The sequence below is a fragment of the Leucoraja erinacea genome, chromosome 23 (assembly GCF_028641065.1).
Source record: "Leucoraja erinacea ecotype New England chromosome 23, Leri_hhj_1, whole genome shotgun sequence".
Classification (NCBI taxonomy): Eukaryota; Metazoa; Chordata; class Chondrichthyes; order Rajiformes; family Rajidae; genus Leucoraja; species Leucoraja erinaceus.
This window is the reverse complement of record NC_073399.1, coordinates 3,272,929-3,293,490: the sequence shown is the minus strand read 5'-3', so window position 1 is coordinate 3,293,490 and position 20,562 is coordinate 3,272,929. Positions and strand designations below refer to the sequence as shown.

The window sequence follows — 20,562 nt, the reverse complement described above, 5'->3', positions numbered from 1 at the left end:
TTTCTCTAAATTGCTTATATTTTCGAGCAAACTTTTTAATCGCCCAATTATGCCTTATCAATGGTACCTGTAATGTCTATGTAATAGGCCCAATTACTAGGTCGTGGTTGTATCAAAGATGAAAACTGAACACCACAGAAAGTTGTCATTATTTCATGACTTTGTAACCTTTAACCAGTGTGATAAATATTAAATGCTGCAAATCAACCTTCCTGAACCGAATATTAATCACAATATGTTAATGATATTGCATTTTTTGCATTGCTGTAGTAAGTTTTCATTATTTTGCCAGTTACCGCCCTGGCCAGCACCTTGCAAAACTAGTTGAATGTAAGCAGGTGTTTCCTTGTCAGTTTAGTTTATGGTTGAATTTTTAGGCGTAGAATGTTGAAATTCCAGAGTGTTCCGTACCAGAATATTTAATTTTAGAGATATAGCCAGATAAACAGCTTGCTTGTTCCATACATTTTTCTTTTGCACATATTCAACTAGTGGGCACTCAAATACAAGCAGAAATAGAAAGCTGCACCTAGTGCTTTAAAAGCGCAAAAATACCTCAACTATTGTATTTAATTGCACCTGTGGCTGAACAAGTACTGCAGGTTTGATGACAAGTTAAGACATGTTGCTGCATCACCAAAGTACCGAGTTTTACTCCGAAACTCCAAAACCTCAGCTAAAATCATATTTGACGCAGTAGCAAGAATAACAAAATTAAGGAAATCTTTCAGTTTGATGCGACAATTATTTTCATTATGTTAATAATAGCTAGGCAAATGTATCACAAGAACAAAGAGCTGCAAATATCTTGGGAAAAGGAGTAGCAAATGTAGATTTGGGGAAAAGGGGGCAGTAACGTTGGTGTTTGCTGGAGGCTGTCATTTACCGTGCTTAAAGGGCAAAGTAGAAACAAGGAACTGCAGGTGCTGGTTTACAAAATATATATATATATTGTTGGAGATAGACACAAATGCTGGTATAACTCAGCAGGTCAGGTAGCATCTCTGGAGAAAATGGACAGGTGACGTTTTGGGTTGGAACCCTTCTTCAGACTCCAATACTTTATTTCATTATTACGTAAAGTGCTGGAGTAACTCAGCAGTTCAGGCAGCTTCTCTGGAGAACATGGAGTAAAAGGGTCACAACCCGAAAAGTTACCTTGCCAAGTTCTGCAGAGGTGCTGCCTGACCCGTTGAGTTACTCCAGCACTTTGTGACTTTTCATGACAAAGGGAGACTGGGTGATCGGAAGTTGCATATGAAAGGCATGCATTTACACAGCTCCTTTCACAATTTAACAAGGTTCAAAAATGCTTTTACAACCAATTTGGAATGTAGCAAGTTACAAAGTGGGGCAATGTTGAATATGACAAGAGGTAGTTTGATAATCTGTTTCGAAGTGATATTGTTTGACCAGGGTGTGAATGAGCATTCTCCTGCCCTTCGGAATAATGTCATGTAATCTTCCATGAGCATCCTTGAGGGCAGTGTGGAATGATTAAATGCCATGTTTGAGAAGCAGTAGCTCCAACTATTTTTCAATACTTCACTGGCATGTCACCGTATGTTTGGTGTTCAAGTTTGCAGAGTGTGACCATCAGAGAATATTTGATACCCACTAAATAAGAGGGGTCTTGCGATTAAAATGAAAATGTATGAAGATACAATACACATGAGAATTGTCACAACTCTGATATATAACCAGGCATAATTCTAAATAAATAGGGTTTAAGGAAATGTTTGTAAATGTTCCATTCATTGCTGAGTACTAAACTTTGGCTTGAGTGATGCTTTTGGTTTGACATTTTAGTCCCTAACCATTTTAATGTTCTCAGACTGATACTGTTTTTTCTTCATTGTAATGACATTCCGTTACTTTGTGCAGTGAAAATGAAAGGCAGTATCAATAGCACCTCTGTGGTATACTCCTCGATTGTGGATTTATTTGCATTCAATTGTTTTAGAACAATTGCAAAATATATCACCAAATCTATGTTTAATTTTCAAGATGTCCGTGAAAATTGTGTGGTTTTCAATAGGCGAAATAATGACAGAAAATAACTGATATTTATAGTATTATAGGTAAGGCACAATAATTGCTGCACAATACCAAGTGCTCCAAGCACAGTTTGGTTGTTTCCTTACACTGTTTTTATAATTGATAGAATTCTTTAAAAAATACATGATCACCTAGATCTTGCATAGGGGAAGAAAAAAACTGCTGTGCTCAGTAGAGACAGCAGCTGCAAGCTACTCAAGGTCGTAGAGTGATAAAACGTGGAAACAGGACCTTCAACCCAACATACCCACACTGACCAACATGTCCCATCTACACTAGTCCTATCTGCCTGCATTTGGCCCATATCCGTCTAGACATGTCCTATCCATGTACCTGTCTAAATGTTTCTTTAATGTTGCAATAGTTGCAAATTAAACACTGCCTCAACCACCTCATCCCATACACGCACCATCCTTTGTGTAAAAAAAGTTGCCCCTCAGGTTCCTATTAAATCTTTCCTCCTTCGCCTTAAACCTAAGTCTTCTGGTTCCCGATTCTCAGACTCTGGGCAAGAGACTCTTTGCGTTTACCTGATCTATTCCTCTCATGATTTTGTACACCTCTACAAGATCATCCCTCATCCTCCAGCGCTCCAAGGAATAAAACCATAGCTGGCTCAACCTCCCCCTATAGCTCATGCGCTCAAGTCTATATCTTCATACAGAGGTGGTGCATATATGTATGAGCGGCCAGATTAAGTGCCTGAGGCAGGTACAGTAAAATAATTTAAAAGTCATTTGGACAGCGACATAAATAGGAAAAGTCCAGAGGATATGGGCCTTGTTTAGATGAGCCTCTTAGTTGGTATGGATGAGTTGGGACAAAGGGCTTGTTTCGATGTGCATGACTCTGTTTACCACAAGCACAGGATTATTCGCAATCATATTAGAAATGTGTAAATATTTGCATTGGCTATGTTAGCATGGGAGAAGCAAATAAAATACTGTAAAATAGACTGATTTAAGGAATAGTAAGTACAATCTATTGCCAGCAGTTTTAGTGTGGTTAGGCTGTGTTGATGTGACATTTTTTTTTAAATAAAGAAATATTGGAATCGGCTTGAATTTAGTGATACTTATGTATAAATCCATCTGATTTGTTTGATTATTTGTTGTTTCAATTTAATTTTGCTTGTTTGGAAAGAATTACAGTTGATGGAGAATTTTATTTTTCACTCATTCAAAGTAGATTATCCGAGTGAAACGATCTGCAAATGCAGGCTGTGGTTTGAAAGACATCTAACTCAGTCATTTGTTTTTCACACTTTACTTCCAGTTCTTTGGTAATAACAGCAGTGTTTGATCGGAACGTCAACTGCCGAAGAGCTGCCTCAGTAAGTATTCAGTTTAAATCCCTTTACATTGGGGAGAGATCATTGATGAAACTTGATGTTAATGAAGAGTGATTGTGTTCTTTATCATGTTTTGCTTCATATTAAAAATTATATTTCAAGAGATTTGCTGGTGGGGCCTCTGCCCACCCTCGCCCCTGCTCCCCGACAGACTCTCCCCCTCAATCCCCCTGGTCCACTTTCTCTGCCCTTTCTTTGTCACACCTGACCATCAAGGCTGAGCATGTGAGGAAGGAGCTGAGCAGACTCTGTCCAGGCAAAGCCACAATGTCAGCCCTAGGATTCACTAGGTGTGTGCCAGCCAGTTGTGCGGAGTACTCCAGCAATATCTTTAACCTGAGCCTGAGGGTGAGTAGAGAGGGTTCCCGTGATGTGGAAGACATCCTGCCTGGTTCCCGTACCAAAGAGGTAGCGCTCCAGCTCCTCCAATGACTACAGACCAGTGGCGTAGACTTCACACAGCACGGAGAGGCTTGGCCTCACCTGCGACTCCCGGTTAAACCCTACCTGGACCCCCTGCAGTTTGCTTACCAAACAAAGATGGGGGTTGAGGACGCCATCATCCACCTGCTCCATCATTCCTATGCTCACCTGGATAAGCCGGGAAGTATTGTGAGGGTTATGTTTTTAACTTCTCCAGTGGTTTTAACACAATACGTCAGGCTACAGAACTGGGTCTCGGACCATGGTAGTGAGCAACACAGGGGCCCCACAGGGGATGGTCCTCTCTTCCTTCCTGTTCACCATCTACACCTCGGACTTCAGATATAACTCGGACTCCTGCCACCTGCAGACGTTTTCAGATGACTCTGCAATTGTGAACTGTGAGGGGTGGGAAGCTGAATACAGAGGAGCAGTCAACAAGTTTGTTGAGTGTTCTAGGCTGTATCACCTGCAGCTCAACACCACCAATACTAAAGAGTCAATGGTGGACTTTCGGATGAGAGGAACACACCTGCCGCTGTCTCCATCAATATGGAGTTTACCAGGTAGTACAAATACCTTGGAAAGCACCTGGACAGGAAACAATTAGTTTGTTTCTACATTTTAATTTTTATATGAAATTAGATTTGATTTTCAAATTAATTAGAAGTTCAACAGAAGATGGGTTTCATTCTCTACGTACAAAACATTTCTGGTATAATGCTACAGGTCAAACTAATCCTGTTAATCCACTATGCCTAGTTTCAACTCCACCTTATTGAAACTCTTTTCTAATCCATGTTTATTTCATCCAAGTGCATAGGTTGCTATGGCAATTCTTGGAAAGCATGAATCAGCCAAATGTTGCAACTATTGAAATTTAAATTATTATTTAAGAGCCAATAGAAGTATTTGTGCATTTACGTCAGTCTGTGCGTAAATATAATTAGTAAATGTGCTGTAAGCCTTAAAATTCACAACCTTTTATTGCCTGGATTACATCTTGCAATGTTTCTGCTCCCATCTCTGTAAGAACTGCTGCTTAGTATATGTAGGGCTGATTCTAAATACTGAAAACATGAGGGAAGGTGGTGGTTTCGGCCATTCCATTCATCTTTTGTGCACTTAATCTCACAATTGATTTTATCGCAGGTATAGACCAATTGGAAGAACAAGAATCTTCACTTCCCTGTTTCATTTCACACCGTCTTCAGTGATAGAGGATCTATCGGTTATATCTAGAGCCAGGATTTTGCCATAAATACCATGTGCCTTTTCATGCCTTTTTTGATGATTTCACCAGGATAATGCCTTTTTCACGATCCAAGTGCCTAAATCAGCCTTGTTTTGCATTTTTGCTAAAAGGTCGTGCTATTTTCTCTAGTTGTACCATGATTACAATGACATTTTCTATGTTAACACATTAATATTAATGTTATAATTACCGCTGGTTCAGTCTTCTCTAAGATTATTTAAGAAAGAACTGCAGGTGCTGGAAAAAATCGAAGGTAGACAAAAAATGCTGGAGAAACACAGCGGGTGAGGCAGCATCTATGTAGAGAAGGAATAGACGACATTTCGGGCCAAGACCCCTCTTCAGACTGATGTGGGTGGGCAGGGGGGGAAGCAAGGAGGACGAGGCGGAGACAGTAGGACTAGAAGGAGAGTTGGGAAGGGGAGGGGGAGGAGGGAGAAGACAAGGGCTATCTAAAATTAGAGAAGTCAATGTTGATACCGCTGGGATGTAGACTACACAAGCGAAATACCCAAGCTTGTCTCCTCACTACATTTACTGCTGGCTCCAGTCGCAAATCTGAGTTTTCGAGTGATTTTCAAAACCATATTTTGGAGGTGGAAATGCCTTTTTTATGCCTTTTTTTTGTCAATAAATGCCTTCTTCGTGCCTTTTTTGTAATTTTATTATGCATTTTTGCCTGCCTATTTCAGTTTTATAGTGCCTAAACATCCTGGCTCTACTTATATATCACTGAACCCTGCTGGCTGTGACCAGTGACTCCATCAAATGAGGCAGTGCAGAAGAGGAAAGTTTAGGTTGCAATGTCTAACTTTGAAGTTTATTATAAGTTCTATTTGCAGTGACAGAATTTTGTCACTGGATTATCTCCATAGGTACAAATTGTTCTAAGCTAGTTAAACTTTATGGACCATGGATTGTTATAATTAATGTGTATAATTTTGTTTATTAACTATGGAAGTGTAGAACTCTAGAATTGACCAACATTTATTATGACCTTCTTAATACATTGTTGCAAACTGTTAATTTCTAATACTATTTTTACTTCAGGCTGCTTTCCAGGAGAACGTTGGAAGACAGGTACTGTTATTTTGCATATTGCTCAAAATATTATTGCCAAATTATCAATGTTCCAAGATATGTAATATATTTATGAAGAACGTGGATCCCATTGCACGCAAACGAATATCAAATTACGTCCCTGAACAATTTTAGAGTTCGAAGAGAGAAGTCAAAGAAAAAGACTGAAGCAGGATGCCAGTCTGAAGAAAGTGCAAGGTTGCAGTACACTAATCCCTTATTCCCAAACCCTCATCCAGAGGCATACTTTTCTTAATTGGTGCAGAAACAAAAGCCATAAAGTGATGTATATCCTTAATTCCGCTAGTGGTAGATTTCCTCCTTTACGGCACAGTGTGCAAAACTGAAAAATGTACAACAAATCATTTGTTGGAACGTTATGCAACTATGTTTAGAGTTTCACCATCAAATCCTTAAAGCATTTACTCAGCTGGCTAGTAACTCTTTGCAACACTTTGAGAAAAACAAAGTTCCTTTTTGTGGGCAACAGCAGATTCAGCTAATAGTTTTCCACAGTTCATCAGTGATATACGGTTAGGACTATTCTCCTAATAAATATTCTGCAGATATGCTAGATCTTGTCTCATGGAAACAAAATCTAAAGTTGCATTAAAATAAAGAAGACCAGGGTTCAACCTATGACCCATTGTGTAAGAATTTCTAGCATTAATCCAAATCATTCAATGCTTATATCTGCATTGCTGAGAAGTGCTGAAACCCAAGTATAGCCATGGATTTGATAATGCACAACATGGATCTGATAATGCACAGCAATCGGAGCAGGTGAGGAGTAGGAGGAATGACTTGAATTTGAATCTCAATTTTAAAGAAATCTCATCAAACTAAGTCACATAATTTGCCTTAATTTAGTTCAAAGAGTTGGCCAGTTACATCTGTGTTTGCTGAAAAACTATACACAGTTATCATTCCGACAGCTAAAACAAAATTAAAGTCAAAATAAAAATGTTGTCAATTTTCTTTGTCTCAAAAGCGTTGATGTCTTTGTTTAAATTAATGTAATATTTCTTCTTTGATTAGGAGTATTGTTTTGCTGGAATGGATAAAACTATGAGTTGGGCTTCTGATTTAGTGGTAGAAATTTTCTAAAGTATTTTATTAATAAATATTTAGAAAAATGTGCATTATGGAGTTTTCTTAGCTGCATAACCTAAATCAGAAATACGTTTAAGCTTGTTTTACTTCATATAGAGTAAAGCCTGAAGAAGTAACACACAAACGACATACTGTGAATGTTCGAAGTCTGAAGTGTAAGCGGAGAATGCTGGAATTACACTTCAGGTCATGCGGCATCTATAGAGGGAGAAATAGAAATAACATCACAAGCTGATGATGATGAACATTAACTAGAATTGTGAAAAGTTGGAGACAAGTAGGATTTGAAATGTAAACACCTATGGGTAGGGAGAAGAGAACAAAAGACAATGTCTATGGTAAGGTGGAAGCCAGAACGACAAATAGGGATGATAGCGCTGGGCAAAATGCAGGAACAGATATATGTCTGGAAGAAGGCACACTATGATTTTGTAGGCATGTTGTCCCATCATGAGCTGCTTTTGCTGTTATTGTGTGCAATGCGATATTTCAAAGGTATTTTATTTATTGTCACGAGTATCAATTAAGGTACAGTGAAACTCAATTTACCATACAGTCATACTACAAAAAGCAACAAGACACACAACTACATAAAAGTTAACATAAACATCCACCACACCGGATTCCCCACATTCCTCACTGTGATGGAAGGCAATGAAGTCTTCTTTCCATTTTATGTTGAGACTGTGCTCATCATGCTTCAATCTCCATGCTTCTTCCAACCTGTAGTAGCACAGTTTGCAGTATAAGTAAAATCATTATTTTCTACAGATCTCTGCAACCTTGCCGTGAAACATATTTCATACAGCTTGTTAATGATTATTGTTAATATATCTTTCAGGGCACATTTCCACATGGAATTGAGATCCTCACTGCAGCTGATTATTTTGCAGTTGGAAATCGGAAGAAATGTTTTCTGAACATTAGGTAATATTTCAAGGCGAAGGAGCTTCCTCTAATCTTCTGATACCAAATACATTGCCAAGAATCAGATTCAATGAGGTTTGCATGCTCTCATGCTCATTCAAGAGTCACACTCATACTTTGCAGTTCCCAATATCCTGAAGGCATTTATGGTGTGGTTGCCCATGAAACAGACGGATCAGTGTCTGGGGACTAAACCGAAGGAAGCAGAACCTGAGGCCTCGCCCCGGTATACCCTGATTACTACTTTTTTTAAAAATAATTGCTGAAAACATCAATTAGATAAATGTATTAACCTTTACCTGAATAAAGGTCAGAAGATCCCTGACTTTGAATAAAAAGTTGGATTAAGTTTTTAATAAAGATTAGCGATCTTCCATAAATGAATCATGCCGTCGCATGGTTGACATTAAGCTGACAGTATGGCTTCATGTTTACCATCAGGCAATCTGGTCAAAGATCAGAGCAACTTAAAATTCCCCTCATAGACACAAAAAGCTGGAGTAACTCAACGGGTCAGAGAGCGTCTCTGGGGAAAAGGAATAGGTGATGTTTCGGGTCGGGACCCTTCTTCAGACTGAGAGTCAAGGGAAAGGGAAACAAGAGATGTAGATGGTGATGTTGAGAGATAGGGAACAAATGAATGAAAGATATGCAAAAACGTAATGATGATAAAGGAAACAGGCCATTGTTAGCTGGGGCCCAGGTGAGATCGAATACATTGAGACTCACCAAGATGACTTTGAAGCTGGTATGGCTTTGGTGGAGTATGGGGGGGGGGGTGGTATGAAGAGAGAGGGGAGGCAAGGGTTACTTGAAGTTTTAATATTGATTTCTCTGACTTCAAGTTTCCTTTACATAGACTTTCGGTCTATCTTTTTATACATTCTTCATATTGTGCCCTCATTTTGTTGTGTTATCCTAATTCTGATTATAACAAAATTCAATTCTACTTGTGCAGAGTAGTGAATTGTGTCCTTTTGATTTATTTCTGATTTGCAGTTTATACATTGTTGGATTTCCTGAGTATACTCAACCTTTGATTGATCATCTGATACATAAGAAATTTAACCACTGGGATTGGTAAGAGATTGTAATGTATTTAATGTATATATAGCTTGAATGATTTATAAGTTGTAACATTATGAGAAAGTCTATTGACCGCCAATAGATTGGATACTATTGCCGGTCATTTGTGCTTCTATGTTAGATAAGTACATTTATAAACCACCCACATACAACTAAACTATTTCACGTACATCCAATTTACACCATTGTTTTTTTCTGAATATACAATTTGTTTCTAGTAAAGTGAAGGTTTTTCAATTTTTTAAATAATGAATAATGATTTTGTGATGAAGTAAGATAATGTGCTTTAAGGTAAGACAATTGGTGTGCCATAATGGCCAAAGCTTGATCCTCAGCTTTCAGAAGTTGTAAGATAATTCTCACCTACCTGAAAGCTGAAATATTCCAAAGCTCTGATCCAATTCAAATAAGCTCACTAGCTGGAAGTAAGTTAATTCCTCTGCAAAAAATTATATTAACTGGTGACTAAATATTAAAGTGAAGATTACTTTGCTGACTGCATCCTATAACAAGTGTACTCTCTATTCACTCCACCTCTTCTCCCTTTCTTAAATATGTTCGTTTTCCCACTTTTCCAGTTCTGATGAAGAGTCACTGACCTGAAATGTTGACTGTGTCTCTCTCCAAAGATCCAAAGATGCAGTCATAATTTTTCAAGCCTTTTCTGTAATTGCTCCTGAGATTTTTAGTTCCACTGACAGAGCTCAATTAAATCACTTATTTGTGGATTAATATTCACATCCAATGAATATTATTGCTTTCCGTTTCTCCATTTTAATCTTGTTAAATCACCATGTTGTGACCCTCGATAAATGGCTGGTGATTACAGAAAATAGCCTTTTAGGTTACTTAAAACGGATAATAAATGCAGGATCCACTGTTTCAAAACAAAGAGCCCATAATTAATTAAAAATCTGTAACTCAATATTATACTTTTACTTTTCAATAAAGCACACCCTTTCACCTACTTTTGAGATACTCATGCGCATCCTTGTTCAACATATTTCACTTAATGACTTTATTTTCTTTAGCATTTATTAGCATTTATTTTCTTTGCATCCTAGTGGAACCACATGAGAAGCGAAGCATGTATCTTAAGTTATGTGCATTTAATATTGGGATATACCTAGTTAGAAATATAAGTGATTTATAAAACGATTATAGACACACAATGCTGGAGTAACTCAGCGGGACAGGCAGCATCTCTGGAGAGAAGGTATGAGTGACGTTTTGGGTCAAGCCCTTCTTACTTACTCTAACCTCTCCCCTTTGACCGTTAGCCCTTCGCTCACTCTGCAGCAACTCCAACATTATAATCAGAAAGGTCTCGACCCAAAACATCACCCATTCCTTCTCTCCAGAGATGCTGCCTGTACTCCAGCATTTTGTGACTATCTTTGATTTAAACCAGTATCTAGCGTTCCTTCCTACATATAAAAAGACTCTTATCTTGCAATAAAAATTGTATTTTTTTGATAAAATAATTGATTGTTTTTATGTTATCACAGTGCTATTCGAGAGCTCACAGCAAAGACCCTCCATAATCTTACTCCATGCTCTCCGGAATACATGGCAAACATTGGTAATGTATAGTTCACTTTAAATACTGTTGCTTTTAACATAAAACTAAAAGAGAAGGCATATAACATTGCAACGATTAGTGGGAAGCTAGAGGATTGGGACACATTTTAAAAAACAACAGAAAATAACTAAAAAGGAACTAAGGCGAGAAAATATGAAATATGAAAGTAAGCTAGCCAATAATATAGAAGAGGATAGCTACAGTTACAAGAGTAAGAAAGAGGCAAGAGTGGATGTTGGATGTTAGAAAATGATGCTGGGGAATAAAGAAATGGCAGATGAATTGAATAAGTTTTGTGCATCAGTCTTCACAACGGAATACACCAGCAACATGCCTGGAATTCGAGAACGTCATGGGGTGGAAGTTAGTGGAATGGCTATTACAAAGCAGAAGGTTCTTGGGAAGCTGAAGGGTCTGAAGGTAGATAAGCCACCTCCCTTATGGACTGCACCCCAGGGTCCTGAAAGAGGTGGCTTTAGAGATTGTGAGTATCTTGAGTATCACTAGAATCAGGAGTGGTTCCAGACAAATGGAAAATTGCAAAATATTATTCAAGAAGGGAGCAAAGCAGAAAAGGGGAAACTATAGTCCGGTTTGCCTGACTTCAGTGGTTGGTAAGATTTGGAGTCCATTATAAAGGATGAAGGTTCTATGTACCCTAAAGTACACGATAAAATAGGACGAGGTCAGCATGATTTTGTGAAAGGGAGATCTTACCTGACAAACCTGTTGGAAGTCTTTGAGGAAGTAAATAGTGTGGAGTCATGCATTTTGATAGTAGGAATAATGGCATAGACCATTTTCTAAATGGGGAGCAAATTCAGAAATTGGAGGTGCAAAAGGACTTAGGATTGCTGGTAAAGGATTACAAAAAGTTAATTTGCAAGTCGAATCAGTAGTAAAGAAGGCAAATGCAATGCTGGCATTTATTTAGAGAGGGCTAGAATATAAAGGTTTGGAAGGATGACAGGGGACCTCTGAAACTTACCGAATAGTGAAAAGCCCAGATAGAGTGGATGTGGGGAGAATGTTTCTACTAGTGGGAATGTTTAGGACCAGAGGCCACAGCCTCAGCCATGATTGAATGGCGGAATAGACTTGATGGGCCGAATGGCCTAATTCTGCTTCGATAACGTATGCATTTATAAATAATGCATGAGATATACCAGCTGATTATTTGCTGATCGACACGTGTCCTGATATTCTAGTGTTTATTATAATTCAGATAGCTGGAAATTAAAATAAAAAAGCGTGACTCTGAATATGGTCAAATAGGAAACACTATATGCTCCATTTCTCACCCTGATTATTGAAAAACTCACTCCATTGTTTTTTACTATGTACAGTTTCACGTTTTATAACTGTCAAACCCATCCTTTCACTATATCTGCTTTCCATTGCGTTTTTAGTTCGAACAAGATGCATCCATCATCTTGAAATATCTGTCTCAGAAACTAACTCCAATGTCTCGTGTTTCTTTCTGCTCATTACATCTTTTTCATTGGAAATCTTTTCATTATTCCTTTGTTTCTAAGATGCGTGATCACATTTCAAATTAGTCTCAAAGTACCTTTATATTATAACTTTCTAAATCCACTGTTAATATTGCATCTCTTTAAACATTTGGTTAATCAATGATGATAGAACATATCTGAATTATATCAGTCTTTTACTTCTGGGGATTTACAAAGGTTTTTGTTAAGATGTGGCTATGTACATATTCTTGCCTTGTTGAATGTTTGCCTTGTTGATAATTGAAATGTGGCCTTCCTTAAGAACTGACAACACAGAGGCAGCTATGTCATTGAAAAGGCAATTCATAATTATTTTCTATTTATTTTCGTTATCTGGACACCGCTGGTGTTGAACTGGATTATTTTCCCCTCGATCTTTCCTCAGTAAATATACTGAACTAACACCGTTCTTGCTTCAACAAGTTTATTCGTCACCCCGAGGGATTTACTCTGGTCCATGACCTGTCACTCTCTTCGAGCTCCAAGTGTTCCTCAGAGAAAGTGATTTACAATAGGCATAGCACAAGTATATAAGCAGTAGCAAGCAGAAGCAATTTGGCGCGCTTTCTTGGTCCTCCAATCATATCATGACACGGTATGTGTATAAAGGCGAAGGTCAGGTTCCTCAAGACAAGTGACTCACAAGCGCATGATCTCATTATCACCCATGTTTAATAAAGAACTGCAGATACTGGGAAAATCGAAGGTAGACAAGAAATGCTGGAGATGTTCTGCGGGTGAGGCAACATCTATGGAGAGAAGGAATTGGCGATGTCTCATGTCAAGACCCTTTTTCAGACTGATCTTTGGAGAGAGGGGGAGGAGAACTTCTTCAAAGTAGACATACCTTGAGGAGATTTCGCAGTGGAGTGGACAAAATGGTTAAGAAAGAACTGCAGATGCTGGAAAAATCGAAGGTAGACAAACAATGCTGGAGAAACTCAAGACTGAAGCAGGGTTTTGACCCGAAACGTCGCCAATTCCTTCTCTCCATAGATGCTGCCTCACCTGCTGAGTTCCTCCAGCATTTTTTGTCCATTATCACCTATGATTAGGTTAAATGACTCAAACAATTGACTCGCACATTATCACCAATGATCAGGGTCCTCAAAATGAGTGACTAACTTCGTAGCCTGTAACATAACCCAGCATTTTTCCACTCAACGCTGGAATTTTCCACTAACTTACACAGCAAAAACCAAACTCGTCACTGCCACTTGAAGAACTAAAGTTTATGGCACATTGACTGAATCGTAGCAAGTGTGTTTAGCATTAATATGTTTTCATTTGTGTTAAATCTTTTTTTTTGTAGCTTTGACACAGTTATTACCTATAGCAACAGGCATTGATTTGAACACTCGACATGGTGCAGTATTGGCTTGTGCAGAAATTGTCAATGCACTCTTCAAAATAGCTATTGAGAACAACAGGTAAGTAATTATTTACATGTTCCCATTAAAATACAACCATCAAGATATTCTTTAGTCTCACTAAAAGAGAATAATATTAAAATTATTAATTATGAAAATTAGTAAAACCTGCAATCGAGGAAATGCTGAAAAATGTTTTTTTTTAAAGACTATTAAATAGACCTTCTCAGGCAGGTCTAATTCCTCAAAGCTTCTCTCATCTTGTAATTATTGGTAACTTGTATTCTGCTGCTTTAGTAATAAGCAGACTAACATCTACCAGCTAATGTATATTTGTGTAATCTAACAGATGTGTTTGCTCATTGCAAATAAATCAATGGTCTCTCACAGCATATCAAGAACTTCAGTTGTACATATTATTCCTCTTGCTTTGCAGAATTTCAGCCGTAAATTCTCATCACTTGATTTTTCTAACCAGAATCAAAACAATATTTGTAAGATTCTGTTAAGTTTGATTGTAAAGCTTGTATCCTTAATAGCAAAAATTAAGTGATGGTGTTATGATTTATTAGAGGGTATACAATGCTGAAACTTTGAAGGTTACACAAAAAAGCTGGAGAAACTCAGCGGGTGCAGCAGCATCTATGGAGCGAAGGAAATAGGCAACGTTTCGGCCAGAAACGTTGCCTATTTCCTTCGCTCCATAGATGCTGCTGCACCTGCTGAGTTTCTCCAGCTTTTTTGTGTAACCTTCGATTCTCCAGCATCTGCAGTTCCCTCTTAAACACTGAAACTTTGAATGTGTCTTGAGTGTCATTTTTACCCCAGAAAAGAATTGGTTGTTCCTTGGTATCTTTTAGTTGTGTGTGAATTGTGCATTTTGAAATTTTTACCACAAAGAATGTTTCAACAAATTGCTTAGATGCACCTGTCCAACATGTTCTTGAAGCCTGTAATGAAAGGAGCTGAAAGTGTATCATAATAATGGGAATGCAGAAGAAAGTGGTGGTAATAGAGGCTCGTGGATTTAGAACATAAATATTGTTCTCTGCAGCTGTCAGTTCCAACGGCTGTGTTGCCTGCGTAGTGCCGGAACAAAAAATGCCTCCTTGTACTAGTTTAAGGAGAAGTTTGGGCGGGGAGGGTAAAGATACAGTTGCCACGATTGATGTAGAACGTAATGACATAGGTATGACTAGGAAGGCGGTTCTGCTGAACAAGTATCAGTACCTGGTCTCCAAATTAAATAACAGAGCACAAAGATGATAACACCTTGCGCTATGTGTAAATTGGCACATGGTAGCTAGGATCAGATAAATTAACGTGTGGTGCAAGAGACTGCAGTGAGAAAAATAGGTTTCAATTCACTAGTATTAGAGGAATAAATTGGTAACTGTGCTCCAGCAAATTGAATAATTTGTGTTGCAAAAAGCTTTTCACTCACAAAATCAAGAAATAGAAACAGTTATGCAGATGAAAAGGGCAGAAAACATTCTAGGCACCTAAACAATATTGGAAATGTGGGTCAAATGTGTTCCCTCTTGAGTTTATAGATCTGGAAGAGCATCTTTGTAAATTAATTCAAATTCCCCTATTGTTGCTAATTTAGTTTGGCCAATCCATGTATGGATTGAAATCTCCTTTGATCATTGTATTAACTTTGTTACATCCACCTATAATTTTCTCATTTATACCATGTCATACCTTATTGCTGTGTGAGAACCTACACTAATGTACATTGCTGCTTCTCTATTCCATCCCAAATTCATTTTCTGAGTCCAAATCCATTATGTTATTCATTATTATCGGGACAACCGTGTTCTCTTTTCCATTTTCTCTACTTTTATAAAGGTTAAGTATACTAGAATATTTTAATTCTTGTGCTGGGTCAGGTTATATCCACTTCTCTGTCATGGCTATTAGATTATCCAACATTTTAGTCATTAATTCTAATTCTAATTGTTACGAATGTTACAGGTGTTGAGAAGAGCCTTGCTATGTCCATTTGCCTCTGTTCTGACACTAATTCTAGCTATAATGCATGTATAGGCACTGTCCCTTCTGGACAATATCTAGTTATCTCTTCACATTTCTCTACCCTGCACTATTTGTTTGTCCTTCTCCCCTTGTTTACAAAGCTGAATATCACCCAGTTTCTACCACTATTTAAATTTGAAACTTCCTCAAATATCACTTTCTGTGAGATTCAATTTGTCTTAGTTTGATCCATGCCTCTCCCCATAAACTGCCTGCCAGAACTGTAAATAATTCAATCACCTTCATAATTTACCTTCATCAATCCTCCTCAAAAATCACACCCATGTCTGTTATGTACTCGCTTAGCAATGTTGGTCCATATTAAAGTTATTTTTCCTCTCCCAGCTTCTTTTATGCTTGCCAAACCTATTTCTACAGAGTTTGATATTTGAGGAGGGGAGAAGTAAGGAGGTCCCAGCATGGGGAGACCACCCTGAGGGGAGGGGGAGGGGGAGGGGGAAGGGGGGAGAACAAAAGATGACCTGGCGCGGGATACTTTGTAGCTTTGTCAGCGCCCTTTATGTGGTGACTCTTTGTATACGTTGCGTATGCAAAATAAAGAACTCACTGTGACTTGTCACAAGTGACAATAAAGTATTCATTCATGTTCTTCTGCTAAGCAACTGTTTCATCAAATAATTTCTATTAGTAGAAAATGCCATATAATAATAAATGGTGTATGCAGTACTTAATAAATTCATCTGACATTTGATGCATATACGAACATTAATTATCTATTCCAGTAATTTTCCAGCAGGTAATTGAAGGCAGGTAGCAAGTGTGTTGTACCTGGTTGTTGCAGGCTGTTTTATTATACTGCAGATATGTAAATGTTATGGTCAATCATACATCAACATTTGTGTTTCTTGCATTTTTTTAATTCAGCTTATTGCTGTTTGGATATATTGGTTAAAAGTATGATGTTGTGTCCTATAGTGAACCTTATATTGGTCAGGACTGTCAAGCATATGGCCCTCAAACTACAAATAGGAATAAAAAGGAATTATTCAAATTCTTCTTGTTTTAATGTTCTACTTATCGTTTTATGTTAACTCATCAATGTGATGTAATAATTGTCTTTACAGGCCAGTGACAGATTATATCAATGAGAATACACTAGAAAGTTTGAAGAATATTCACCGAAAGGTATGACTGGCACAGTACAATGTAGCAACATATTTGATTGCAGTTTTATAATATTTATCTCAAAATGAGTTAGCTCCATAGCACTTAACAAAACAAAACACAGCTTTTTCAGTATTTGTGTGGACATGATGTCATTAGTTTACTGGAAGGCCTCACCACCCAGATTGGAGCTGAATTCTTTTAAAAGCTGCTCAACTAACGGTGGAGTAGCGGTAAAGCTACTGCTTTACAGCGCCAGAGACCCGGGTTCGATCCCAACTACGGGTGCTTTTGGTACGGAGTTTGTACGTTCTCCCCGTGACCGGCATGGGTTTTGTCCGAGATCGTCTGTTTCCTCCCACACACCAAAGATGTACAGCTTTGTAGGTTAATTGACTTGGTATAAATACAAAATCGTTCCTGTGTGGATGTAGGGTCTTGTTAATATGCGGGGATCGCTAGTCGATGACAACTCGGTGGGCCAAAAGGCCTGTTTCTCTAAATTTAACTAAGTGTGGACTTTACAGTGGAAATTCCGCAAATTTGGGCAGATTGCTGCTCCCTTTAAATTACTGACCATCAGTTGATATTATGATCTGTAGCAATAATGATTGATGAACAGCACCGTTCTAAAATTTGATTTCACTAGCTGTCATTGAAGATAATGGTTGTACAGATTTCAATTCAGATGATACACAGATCATCTTTGTGTTTACTTTATCTATAATCTGTGTTTGAGTGTCATATACTTATATATCCACGAAATAGCCCTTTCAGCTCAACTTGTCCATACTAATCAAGTTGAAAAGCTGCATCTACATTGGAAGTCATCACTAAGCTGATCTTTCAAGCATTCTCTCTAACTTCTGCTTCACCATGTGACCAGTAAAGTAACATTCAGAAGATACGTATCATTGTATTCATTTCTGTCAACAAAGAAATGGGCAAGCCCTTTCATTTACATTCAGTAATCCTTTTCAATTGATTGTTTTACAAGATAGAATTGGTATGTCAAACAATTTACCATTTGCACACTGACTGATCAATTTGTCTTTTGAAGTATGCATGTTTAGAAATTGCACATTTTTTATGCACTTTTAATGCCTGTTATTTCTTTCAGCTTTATAATTGCCAGTTATACAGGTAAGTGTTTATTTTAAACCTTTTAATAATCACCTTAATAGGAGATTTAACTCTTGTAACTTCCATCCCTTGACTCTTGAATTTAAGGCACGTTGCTGGTGTCTTCCACTGTGAAGACTGCTGAAAAAAAATTGTTCAATTCCTCTGCCATTTCATTATTCCCCATTATTACTTTTTTCAGCAATCTAGATCATAAGTAGTCATGGGTGAGGTGCTGGGAGACGGAGAAAAGCTAATGTGATGCCTCTATAACGTAACCTCTGTGGTAGGCAGATTCCCAGAGCGTATTCTCAAGGATAAGATATATATGCATTTGGATAGATAGAGGCTAGTAGATAGCATGGTTCTGTATGTGGGAGATTGAGTCTTAGGAATTAGATTTTTTACGACACATTTGCGCAGCGATAGATTGCTGCCTTACAACGTCATGGACCTGGGTTCGATCCTGACTTTGGGTGCTGTCTGTGTGGAGTTTGTACGTTTTTCCTGTGACCGCATGGGTTCTCCAGTTTTCACCCACATTCCAAAGATGTGCGGGTTTGTAGATGAATTGGCATCTGCATATTGCCACGTGTGTAGGATGCGAAACTGGGATCTTATTACACACTTTATGTACCTTTCTGCACATGAACTCCAAACCCAATTTTTAAATCTGATTGATTCTTTCATCGTCTTGCTATTTACCTTGGTGCTAATTCAGTGACATCTATGCTGTACATTGAGTCCCATTATCTCTTATATTGTGCACACTAACTAAGTTTTATTCATTCTTTTGAGCATTTCTGGACAAAATAAAAAATGGTTGTGTGTTTCCATTGTAGAGGATTGGAATTCAGTTAGCCATTCCCCTCTCTGGTTAATAAAAATCTCTGCAACTGAGTTAATTATGTTGTTGCCGACAGCTTTTGTTGCTGATAGATTTCCGGAACATTAATTTTACATAATAGGATTATTAAATTGAATTAATTTAGTCTTATCCTATTAGACAATAACCTTGTATCATTACCATCTTCATTGCTTGTCCATTCCTTAAATTGCCAACGTAGAATCCTTTTGATTGCCTCTATCTTGTGACTATCTTGTGCTCAATGGTAGACTGCACTATAATCAGAAACAAGGATATTTGCTGATGGTCACAGGAGTTTAGTTCATTCTACAATTCCTCAATTAATGAACCTGTTAGTGCCAGGCCCTGGACAGCATTCATTCTCATGGTATCTCATGTCAATAATATTCCCATCACATAAGTAATAATAATAATACATTTTATTTATGGGCGCCTTTCAAGAGTCTCAAGGACACCTTACAAAAATTTAGCAGGTAGAGGACAAACATGTAAGGGGAATGAGATAAATAGTAGAGACATGACTAGTACACAAAGTAAAGACAGAATTCAATTCAAAACACAATATGAGGCAATTAATGCACAGATGAAAAGGGAGGGGGACGTGGGGCTAAGGATAGGCAGAGGTGAAGAGATGGGTCTTGAGGCGGGACTGGAAGATGGTGAGGGACACGGAATTGCGGATCAGTTGGGGGAGGGAGTTCCAGAGCCTGGGAGCTGCCCTGGAGAAGGCTCTGTCCCCAAAACTGCGGAGGTTGGACTTGTGGATGGAGAGGAGACCGGCTGATGTGGATCTGAGGGACCGTGAGGGTTGGTAGGGGGAGAGGAGGTCAGTGAGATATGGGGGGGGCATGAAGGTGTGGATAAGGATTTTGTAGGTGATCCGGTGGGAGATGGGAAGCCAATGAAGTTGTTTGAGGACTGGAGTGATGTGATGCCAGGATTTGGTGTGGGTGATGAGTCGGGCGGCTGCGTTCTGGACCAGTTGGAGTCGGTGGATGTAGGTGGAGCTGATGCCAAGGAGCTGAAGTGAGTTGCAATAGTCCAGTCGGGAGGAGATGAAGGCATGGATGAGTCCTTCAGCAGCGGGAGGTGTGAGAGAGGGTCTGAGTTTGGCGATGTTGCGGAGATGAAAGAAGGAGGTTTTAATGACATGGCGGATGTGAGGCTCAAGGGAGAGTGTGGAATCAAAGATCACGCCAAGGTTGCGGGCCTGGGGAGATGGGGAGACAGTGATGCCGTCGATGGTGAGAGTGGGGTTATTGATTTTGCTGAGTGTGGCTTTGGAGCCTATGAGGAGGAATTCTGTCTTATCGCTGTTGAGTTTGAGGAAGTTATGTTGCATCCAGGTTTTTATAGCTGACAAACAGGAGTTGATATGGGAGGGGGGGGGTTGTGGAGGGATTTGGTGCCGAGGTAGATCTGGGTGTCATCGGCGTAACAGTGGAAATCCAGGTTGAAGAGCGGAGTATCTGACCAAGGGGGAGGATGTAGATGATGAAGAGGAGGGGGCCGAGTACGGAGCCTTGGGGAACGCCGTGAGTGACTGTACAGGCAATGGCCATCACATCACCACTCCATGATCTTCAACTCCTTTACTCTCATTGAATTCCACATTGTTCACCAATGATGTGACATTTAAGTGGTCTAGCCA

At 38.7% G+C, this 20,562-nt stretch overlaps 1 protein-coding gene across 1 annotated transcript in view; it reads left to right on the top strand.

Moving 5' to 3' along the window:
- The window catches only part of tbcd (tubulin folding cofactor D), a 151,971-nt gene that overhangs the window by 81,807 nt on the left and 49,602 nt on the right, over nucleotides 1-20,562 (top strand). Inside the window, exons 15-22 of the mRNA XM_055653672.1 lie at nucleotides 3,334-3,391; nucleotides 6,138-6,167; nucleotides 8,122-8,207; nucleotides 9,207-9,287; nucleotides 10,802-10,875; nucleotides 13,702-13,819; nucleotides 16,882-16,942; nucleotides 18,042-18,064. Of these exons, the coding sequence (XP_055509647.1) occupies nucleotides 3,334-3,391; nucleotides 6,138-6,167; nucleotides 8,122-8,207; nucleotides 9,207-9,287; nucleotides 10,802-10,875; nucleotides 13,702-13,819; nucleotides 16,882-16,942; nucleotides 18,042-18,064 (531 nt within the window). The remainder of the gene's footprint in view (nucleotides 1-3,333; nucleotides 3,392-6,137; nucleotides 6,168-8,121; nucleotides 8,208-9,206; nucleotides 9,288-10,801; nucleotides 10,876-13,701; nucleotides 13,820-16,881; nucleotides 16,943-18,041; nucleotides 18,065-20,562) is intronic.